Here is a 10,775-nt window from a genome sequence, read left to right as displayed (position 1 = left end):
TCTGTATTCCCTTCAAAATTGATATTGGTTATTCCACCAGTTCTTCTTAATTCACCCTCAAGATAGATAGAAGAGAAACAGTGAAATTCTAATTTATAGATCGTTGTTAGCTTTTTTTTATACAGGTACATGCACGTTAATAGTACTTTACATGACAACATACCATATTAAACCAGCAAAAAATAGATTTTTCCCATCTTCTGATACATGTATGACCAAATAGGGGCAAATGAAAAGAGAAAAAATGTTGTTTCGACCTTGACATTAGAAACAACTCAAGGTCACTGCACTCTTCATGTTAACACTGAAGATGAAGAATGAGTGACACAAAAGGAAGAGAAAATATTCTTGGACAAGGATTTTGCATGGGTAATTCATACAACCTTGACCTCTGACCAATTGACCTTGACCTCTGGCCTTACTCACATCAACAAATCCTTTTGTTGATGTGAGTATTTTTTTACCTTTTGTGCCAAATGGAGAGAAAATATGCTCCTAAGTTTAACCCAGAGATGTGATATGACTTTGGTTCAAGGGCATTGTACATTTGTTACGAAGATAGCTGCAGATCTGTATACTAGCTCTCTGGTTGAAAAATTTCGAATAGACAAATCAGTTTGTCTCTCCGATTTTTATCAACCAGAGAGCTACAGATCTACAGCTATTACGAAGAGACACCCTGTTAGTGAAGTTTGAGCAATATACGAAATGGCTATAGAGGGGACAAAACTTTACATCTTTATGTAAAGGAGATTTCTGTGTAATGTTTCGTTGATATTGTGATCATATTCCCAAAAATATGTATTCATTTGTACAACATATTAAACATTACGTTTTAAAAGCCATAATCAGCAGTAAATGTGGTCTACTTTCAACATCATTTAAACTGGTATGCTTTTCGAGTACAACTATGCACATTAGGACATGTTTTATGCGGAAGGGGTTTTCCAAGTTATGACGTAATCTTCCGACCAGGGAAAACATTTTATTTTTTAAAAAGACATAAAAAAACAATAGACTCTCGTGTTGATACAAGAATAAAATATAAGAAATGGTCAATATCATGTGCTAATATGATCAGTTTAATGTAAGTAACTTTAAAACAAATGTATATATTACATGTACATTGTTTTATATGTTTTTCAAGCACGACAATATACATGTAATTAAACTCTAAATAGTAATAGGAATTAGGCCAATTCATACATACCTCTTTTTAAAAAAAAATTATTCTATATAGCGCGAGAGCCAGATTTATGAAAATATATATGGAGACTCAGAATTAAAATCAAAATTTGTACACTCCCAGGTTGCATATACCTGCATTCATCTTTACAGTTGGGGTTTCGTTTTGCAGAGTTTTTATTTTTTGTAAACAATGCTGAAAATTGAACATTAATGTAAGAATCATGGTACACATGCACTGTACGTAGACCTTAATTTAGGTAATTATTTCATAAATTACATAGTTTGACAAGATATACAATTATATACATAGCTCTGTGCTCTGAATTTGTAAATGAAAAAGTTTTGAGAATTTTTGAATAAATCTATCTGTTTGTGCAATTTTGTCCAGGCTTAACCACTGTTTTAGAGAATTTTGGATTGTCAACAATATCAACTTCCTATATAAAGAAGCATTATCTAACACATCTAATCTTAACAATCATTCAAGAATGTGATTTCATATCTTTTGGATTGTATGCATTGTCATTCCGAAAATATGTCAACCAGACGCTACAAAAGTGCATGTAAACTTGATTTTTAGTTTGACATTTTAAAGCTGTTCAGCAAATTTCATATTATTCCTCAAACGCAAAAAGAAAAAAAAAGTGTGGAAAACTGAAGTGGGACAGACTGACGGACGGACGGACGGACAGACGGACGGACGGACGGACAGACGGACGTAGAGGAAAGCTATAGTTCCCTTCGGTGAAACCGGTAGGGGACTAATAAGAGACACTCCGATTTCAAATAGTAATGAAAATAATGAAAAACTATTATTTTCTAAATTTCAAGAATGTTTTGATAACAGAAGATAAAACTATGAACATCTTAAAACTTCATAATTCGTCTTGTATACTTGGAACATCTTTCGAACAGTGAACAGCTATTCCCCCATGTTCTCCAGAGCTATTCCTACATCTTCGTATTGTTTTCAAAAATCGGATTTCACCTCCATTTCAGTTGTTAGTTTTAAAAAGAATCCCTTAATTTTATCACAGTATGCTTATACAGCCTTCAGAAAGCTGGCAAAATATAAATGTAGGAAGTCATGGTTTAAATCTATGAACCTGCATGGAATTTTCCTATCCAGGATAAAACGATATTTTGTTTACAGGATATTTATTTACATTTTTATGTAGGTGTGTAATGTTTAATTAATCGCCTTTTATTTTTAAATCCATAGAATACTCAAGCGCAGTTAGGCACGTGTTCTCCTTTGTTCTGATACTTGTAGGTCAATTTAATAAAAAATAATAGAATTGTTAAAACATGGCAGCATGCACAAAATACCCATTATAATGTATTATCTAAAGAATGTAAGAAGTATTACATTACAAGGTGTCATTTAAAAAATGGGCCGCTGAATTGTACGTGCTATAAGATTTCATAATAGAAGCATAATGAGATTCATGCATAAAATGCTGCATTGGTTTATTTTGAATAGTTACGTTATACTGTATAGAATATCTGTTAAAACTCCAACATGTACTTCATTTGAAATTCAGTCATCGTGACTGTTCAGTAAGGAAGGGGGTGGGGGTGATACAGAATTATGATACACGGGGAATAACTCTAATTGTTTTGAATTCTTGACATTCCATACAAGCAAGCTCAGCCATGTTTAAGTTACGCGTACACGTCTGCATGTTTGATTTCCGATTCGACGAATATGTAAATTGATTTATTTTAAACAAGGTTTGTGCCGCTTATAATTGACTTTATTTATTAGACGAAAATGGAGATACCTTCATGTAAAATTGGTTGTTTTGAATTAATATCTCTCAACTATATGTACTTTCGTTTTAATTTTCTGTATGAGTTGACCTTCAACAGATATATTTTATGCTACAATACTTATCAATTAATGCAAGTTGATCATTCTATTTGGTTATTGTAAACCCTAGATAAAAGCAGCATGTAACATATGGTTTTCATGTTCGCTCTTAATATATTAACAATTAATCCTACTTTTTCTTCTGGATTAAAGACAAACAGTTAATTTAATTTTTCATTTAACTTTTTCATTAAATTTTTAGAAAAACGATGGATCCTCATTCTAGTGCCCAGGATGTGCACCGATGTGATTTTTGTGAGACCGCCATAGTATACAGTTACTGTGACTTTTGTCATGTCAACCTCTGCAAGCCGTGTGTAGTAGATCACATCTCAGATGGATATGACAAACATAAAATAGTCCCTTTTGGGGAGCGAAGATCAACTCTGATTTACCCAAAATGTGGGACACATCCACACAAAAACTGTGACTTGCAGTGCAAGAATTGCAACGACATATTTGTTTGTTCTTCTTGTACTGCATCACAAACACATAAAGGACATATTTTTGTAGAAGTTTCCGAAGTTTACACGACAAAGAAAAATGCTATTGCGGACGAGGCAAATAAGTTAGAAAATCTGATTTCTCCTACCTATGAAGAAATTGCACTCGACTTGGAAAATCAGTTTGCCAGCCTGGATGGAGGATATGAGAAACTTACGACAGCAATGTCCAAACAAGGAGAGCAATGGCACAGAGAAATCGACATTGTTATCAATAAAATGAAAATTCAAATCAGTGGGATAAAAGTAAAACACCGAGACATTTTACAGAAACACTTGCATGAAATCAAACAGATACAGGCTCTCATAAAACAATCATTACTAGCCATAGAAGAAATAAAAAAATCCACTGAAGTATCTCCTACCATTGAATACAGCTCTAAGATCAGAGAGTTCAGCAAGCTGCCACCCAAAGTAAAGATTGCACTGCCAACATTCTTTCCAAAACCATTAGACCATGAAAAGTTGTATAATATGTTTGGGCAGATAACTCCTTTGTCTACTGCTACAGAAGAGAATGTGTTGTCACTAAACCAACCCAACACTTCAGTAAGAGAACTGTTGGATAAACCGGAGCTTGTTGCCACAATACAGACAGGGTATGAAAAGGTTTCCCGTGTTACCTATCTAAGGGAAGATTGTGTTTGGACATGTGGATCGTCAAAGGATATCAAATGCTTTAACATGAAAGGTGTATTGCTTCATACAGTAAGCAACAAATCAGAACAACGACCCAATGATATAACTGTAGACAGTGATGGGAATTTACTTTTCTGTGACGGGACAGCAGGGACAGTGAATAAAGTAAAGAATAGACAGACAGAAGAATTGATCAGATTACAGGGATGGAGTCCTTGTAGCCTGTGTGTCACCTCTAATGGTGATCTCCTGGTTACCATGTTCAGTGATTATAAATATCAATCCAAAGTTGTCCGTTACTCGGGATCTACAGAGAAACAAACAATTCAGTTTGATGATGAAGGTAAGCCGCTGTACTCAGGAAATATAAATGTTAAATACATCACTGAGAACAGAAACCATGACATCTGTGTAGCTGAATGTGGGGCTAGAGCAGTTGTGGTGGTTAATCAGAACGGGAAACTCAGATGGAGATACATCGGTCATCCCTCAGTTACCAAAAAGGTACCATTTGAACCCTATGGTATCACAACAGACAGTCAGAGTCGTGTCCTGACAGCAGACAATGACAACCATTGTATCCACATTCTGGATCAGGATGGACAGTTTCTCCGTTACATTGATAAGTGTAATCTGAATTATCCGCGTGGTATATGTGTGGACAATAATGAGAATCTGTTTGTATCAGAATTTTATAATGGCAATGTAAAGAAAATAAAATTTCTCAGATAGACACCAAACTGGGTGATATAGATTAAGCAAGGCTATTTCCATGAATTTGATGATTTGTTGTAAGTAAAGTAAACTTCATTCATATCAGGGGTGCAGAACACGTGTATTTCATACTATGTATGAAGAAATATTTACATTCAGTGTAATTTATTATGATTGTATTGAAAATCTGCGATGTTCAATTTCATGTGAATACACTTAGCCTATTCATGCGTTAAAGCACAAATAAAAACTTCATCACGCCTTTTGAGTTATTGTACGACTAAAGGAAATGTTAATACTTACATAACTAATTTGATATTTACTTATGATATATGATATACTATTGTAAAAGTAGAATGCACACAGTACAATACATGTAAACTTAAGATTACAAGAAATCATGTATAGCAACCAGATTAATTAATTGTTTTTGTTTGTACATAAACATGGTGGTGGAAAATGATTCATCAAAATTAGGCATTTTATCCACAGGGACCAAGTCCGGTTTAACATTAATTTCAATGTAACCATAACATTTTCTTCATTTATCATATGGTTACATTGAAATTAATGCTAAAACGGGCTCGGTCCCTGTGATTTCGTCCGCATGGAGGGAAAGTGTCTAATTGGGGGGGGGGGGGGGGCGCACAAGGAGGTGGTTGTTTTATAGACAACATTACGAATTGTGTCAAACTAATATTGATTCTATCCGAATATAGTAATTGTTTACAGTGATATTGGATCTGTGTTAGGATCCAATAATTGTTTACAGTGATATTGGATCTGTGTTAGGATCCAACAATTGTTTACAGTGATATTGGATCTATTAGGATCCAGTAATTGTTTACAGTGATATTGGATCTGTGTTAGGATCCAATAATTGTTTACAGTGATATTGGATCTGTGTTAGGATCCAATAATTGTTTACAGTGATATTGGATCTATTAGGACCCAGTAATTGTTTACAGTGATATTGGATCTGTGCTAGGATCCAATAATTATTTACAGTGGTATTGGATCTGTGCTAGGTTCCAATAATTGTTTACAGCATCTCATACATTGATCATGTGACACAGTATTCTACAAATTTCACTTCAAGAGAAAGTTATATATTAGTACATTGTATTTTCATTGGGATATGAAAGGGGGAAAAGGATTGGGGGGGGGGGGGCCTATGTGACGAGGCCTATGTCTATTTTTTAGTACTATGTTTGATTTCTCCTCACCTCCCCCATCTAGATCAATGAACTTTTTATTTTATGTCAGTGGACTTTGCTCCTCAGCAGATTTAAAGAAACATGCAGTTTTGTAACGTTAAATATCCGGAGACTCTAAAAATCATAAAATTATAAAACGGCAGTTTCTCTAGCAGTTTAGCTATGTCTTATCAGAGACATAAATAACAATTTATTATGTTTTGTTATTTATATCTCTGGTCTTATTTATTAAGTTACGGTAAAGGCATAACAATATTAATTACAGCAATATTATAGCTTTTTGGCAATCAAAAAGAAATTCTGTCATGGAAATATAAGGAGGCTAAATCAATAAAACTCTTCAGGTATTTCACCTTATTGAATAACAGTTTAATTAAGGTGCAAAACTTCTTGGTGTGTTAGGTCAAAGAGCTCTCTCTCTCTCTCTCTCTCTCTCTCTCTCTCTCTCTCTCTCTGACCGGATTTTCTTTTTATAAATCTGCGACTTTATATACTAGACTGTTTTGGTTCTGTTTTAGACAAAGCTCCGCCATCTTGTTAGCGTACATCTCAAGTTCGGCGACGTTGCTGACCTCAGTATCTACTCCCAGGAAGTAGAGACCTTATGCGCAGGCGCCACCCTCAAATCTTACAACCACCACTAATCACGGAATTAACAAATCATTAATAAAAATTGTATTTTAATGAAAGAGAAAAAATTACAAAAGCAATTTTTAAACGTTTTATTCTAAGTAACGTGAACCATTTTGGGTTGTCAGATTTTTATTCGATATTCCTTTGAAACAAACATTGTACATTTAGTTAAGTTTCACGAATAAGATTTTCTCATTTTTGAACATTACTTTCAAAGAAATCTCAATAAATAATTGTGATTTGAACACACACCTGACAAAACATGTAAGTGTTCACTCTGATAAATATAATTATTGTAACAAATCAATTTAATAGTATAATATAAATAAGTTTGCCACCAAAATATCAATAAAAGTTATAAATCGTTAAGACACGTTCATAAGGTTAAACTTCAGGTTTCAGATTACATTAACAGCATCAACTTCTTCATCTTTACTTTCAAAATAAAAATTCAATCTGAAAAAAAAGTATCCTTTTGGCCCATTTTCCTAACAAAGATACTGGCATTTAATTTCAATTTTATTTACATGTATTCATTAATTTAAAAGTAGATTGCTGCCAAATCTCTTATTTATGTCTTTTCTCTCGTTTTTTTTTTAGTTTGCGAAAAAAATAACAAAATGAACCAGGACAAGTTAGTTCAAGCTTGTAACAAGGGAAAAAGCAGGAGAAACTGATAAAGTTATACTTAAAGTTAATCATATAAATATTTTATCCGTGGGCAATAACTCAAAAGGAAGCTTGTGAATTTTTAAATAGTCAAATATAAAATGTTGATTGACAGTAACAATCAAAACTGATGATAATAATAATGATATTCATCTTAGCACAGAGGTAGATAACGATTTGAGTTGATAGTAACGATTCTATCAAAACCGTGGCAATTTCATTTACCTTGCTAAATGGTGTGGCGAAGAAACCCAAACACGATTGTACGAGGGCTTAAATACTCGTTTTAAACAATAGATGAATACCTTTCAATTGATCTGGAATTTTTTTGGTTTAGAAATGTAGCATAATCATGTTTTATTACAACGTGGCACGATAACATTCAAAACACGAAGTCAATATGACGCATGCGTTGTTTGTAAAAAAAAATGTCTTTACATATCATTTTGAGTTTCTTGCCCTTTCACGCCGCCGTACTCTTGTATCTTATAATAGCTCTTATACCACTTGCTCACAATAGTTTGAGAGTTATAGGTAAGTTTTTCTGTTTCCTTCTGTATTCTGTATTCCCTTCAAAATTGATATTGGCTATTCCACCAGTTCTTCTTAATTCACCCTCAAGATAGATAGAAGAGAAACAGTGAAATTCTAATTTATAGATCGTTGTTAGCTTTTTTTTATACAGGTACATGCACGTTAATAGTACTTTACATGACACCATACCATATTAAACCAGCAAAAAATAGATTTTTCCCATCTTCTGATACATGTACATGTATGACCAAATAGGGGCAAAGGAAAAGAGAAAAAATGTTGTTTCGACCTTGACATTAGAAACAACTCAAGGTCACTGCACTCTTCATGTTATAAACACTGAAGATGAAGAATGAGTGAGACAAAAGGAAGAGAAAATATTCTTGGACAAGGATTTTGCATGGATAATTCATACAACCTTGACCTCTGACCAATTGACCTTGACCTCTGGCTTTAGAAACTTCAAATCCTTTTGTTGATGTGAGTATTTTTTGACCGTTTGTGCCAAATGGAGAGAAAATATGCTCCTGACTAAGTTTAACCTAGAGATGTGATATGACTTTGGTTTAAGGGCGTTGTACATTTGTTACGAAGATAGCTGCAGATCTGTATACTAGCTCTTTGGTTGAACTAATTCGGATAGACAAATCAGTTTGTCTCTCCGATTTTTTTCAACCAGAGAGCTACAGATCTACAGCTAATACGAAGAAACAGTTTGTCTCTCCGATTTTTTTCAACCAGAGAGCTACAGATCTACAGCTAATACGAAGAAACACCCTGTTGGTGAAGTTTGAGCAATACGAAATGGCTATAGAGGGGACGAAACTTTACATCTTTATGTACAGGAGATTTCTGTGTAATGTATCGTTGATATTGGGATCATATTCCCCCAAAATATGTATTCATTTGTACAACATATTAAACATTACGTTTTAAAAGCCATAATCAGCAGTAAATGTGGTCTACTTTCAACATCATTTAAACTGTTATGCTTTTCGAGTACAACTATGCACATTAGGACATGTTTTATGCGGAAGGGGTTTTCCAAGTTATGACGTAATCTTCCGTCCATCCATGAACAATCAGGAAAAACATTTTATTTTTTTAAAAAGACATAAAAACAATAGAATCTCGTGTTGATACAAGATTAAAATATAAGAAATGGTCAATATCATGTGCTAATATGATCAGTTTAATGTAGGTAACTTTAAAACAAATATATATATTACATGTACATTGTTTTATATGTTTTTCAAGCACGACAATATACATGTAATTAAACTCTAAATAGTAATAGGAATTAGGCCAATTCATACATACCTCTTTTTTAAAAAAATTATTCTATATAGCGTGACAGCCAGATTTATGAAAATATATATGGAGACTCAGAATTAAAATCAAAATTTGTACACTCCCAGGTTGCATATACCTGCATTCATCTTTACAGTTGGGGTTTCGTTTTGCACAATTTTTATTTTTTGTAGACAATGCTGAAAATTGAACATAAATGTAAGTATCATGGAACACATGCACTGTACGTAGACCTTAATTTAGGTAATTATTTCATAAATTACATAGTTTGACAAGATATACAATTGTATGCATATAGCTCTGTGTTCTGAATTTGTAAATGAAAAAGTTTTGAGAATTTTTGAATAAATCTATCTGTTTGTGCAATTTTGTCCAGGCTAAACCACTGTTTTAGAGAATTTTGGAATGTCAACAATGTCAACTTTCTATATTTATAAAGAAGCATTATCCAACCCGTGCAATCTTAACAATCATTCAAGAATGTGAAATCTTAAACACATTTCACATATTTTGGATGATATGCATTGTCATTCTTGAATAAGAGACACTCCGACTTCAAACAGTAATGAAAATAATGAAAAATGATCATGTTATAAATTTCAGAATTTTTTGATTTTATTATATTCATTTGTGATAATTTTATAAGTGTATATTTTTTTTTTTGATATTTCATATCTTATAACAGAAGATAAAACTATGAACATCTTAAAACTTCATAATTCGTCCTGCATACTTGGAACAGCTTTCGAACACTGAGCAGCTATTCACCCATGTTCTCCAGAGCTCTTTTTGCATCTTCATTTTGTTTTCAAAAATCAGATTCCACCTCTATTTCAATTGCTCATTTTTATAAGAATCCCCTTAATTTTATCACAGTATGCTTATATACAGCCTTCAGTAAGCTGGCAAATATAAATGTCGGAAGTCATGGTTTATTTTTAATCTATGAACCTGCATGGAATTTTTTTTATCCATGATAATACGATATCTTGTTTACAGGACTTTTGTTTATGTTATTTATGAAGGTGTGTAATTATTTTTTAATCCATAGAATACTCAGGCGCAATTAGGCACGTGTTCTCCTTTAGCTAGGTTAATAAAGTAGAAAAATTAAAATTAGTAAAACATGGCAGCACGTACATAATACCCGATACATGGCATTATCTAAAGAATGTAAGAATGGTAAGATGTTTTACATTACAAGGCGTCATGCATATAAACAAGGGCCGCTGAACTGTACGTGCTATAAGATTTCATCTTATAATTTATAAGCATAATGAGATTAATGCATAACAAACTGCATTGATTATTTTGAATTCTATACTGTATACAGTATCTGTCAAAACTCCAACATTCTTGTACTTCATTTGAAATTAAATCATCGCATCGTGACCATGTTGACTGTTCAGTAAGAAAAGAGAGGGGTGGTTTTGATAAACGGTTATAATACATGGGGAATAACTCGAATTTTTTTCCATTCTTGATGTCAGGTGA

At 33.1% G+C, this 10,775-nt stretch overlaps 1 protein-coding gene across 1 annotated transcript; it reads left to right on the top strand.

Moving 5' to 3' along the window:
• Nucleotides 1-2,825: 2,825 nt before the first annotated feature.
• Nucleotides 2,826-5,180, top strand: LOC136272356 (uncharacterized). The gene is made up of 2 exons (XM_066073834.1): nt 2,826-2,922; nt 3,264-5,180. Exon 2 carries the CDS (start codon nt 3,271-3,273, stop codon nt 4,933-4,935), a length of 1,665 nt encoding a protein of 554 aa, XP_065929906.1. The 5' UTR covers nt 2,826-2,922; nt 3,264-3,270; the 3' UTR covers nt 4,936-5,180.
• Nucleotides 5,181-10,775: the final 5,595 nt, after the last annotated feature.

The sequence above is a fragment of the Magallana gigas genome, chromosome 10, assembly GCF_963853765.1.
Source record: "Magallana gigas chromosome 10, xbMagGiga1.1, whole genome shotgun sequence".
NCBI classification, from domain to species: domain Eukaryota; kingdom Metazoa; phylum Mollusca; class Bivalvia; order Ostreida; family Ostreidae; genus Magallana; species Magallana gigas.
This window is presented reverse-complemented; position numbering and strand designations above follow the sequence as displayed.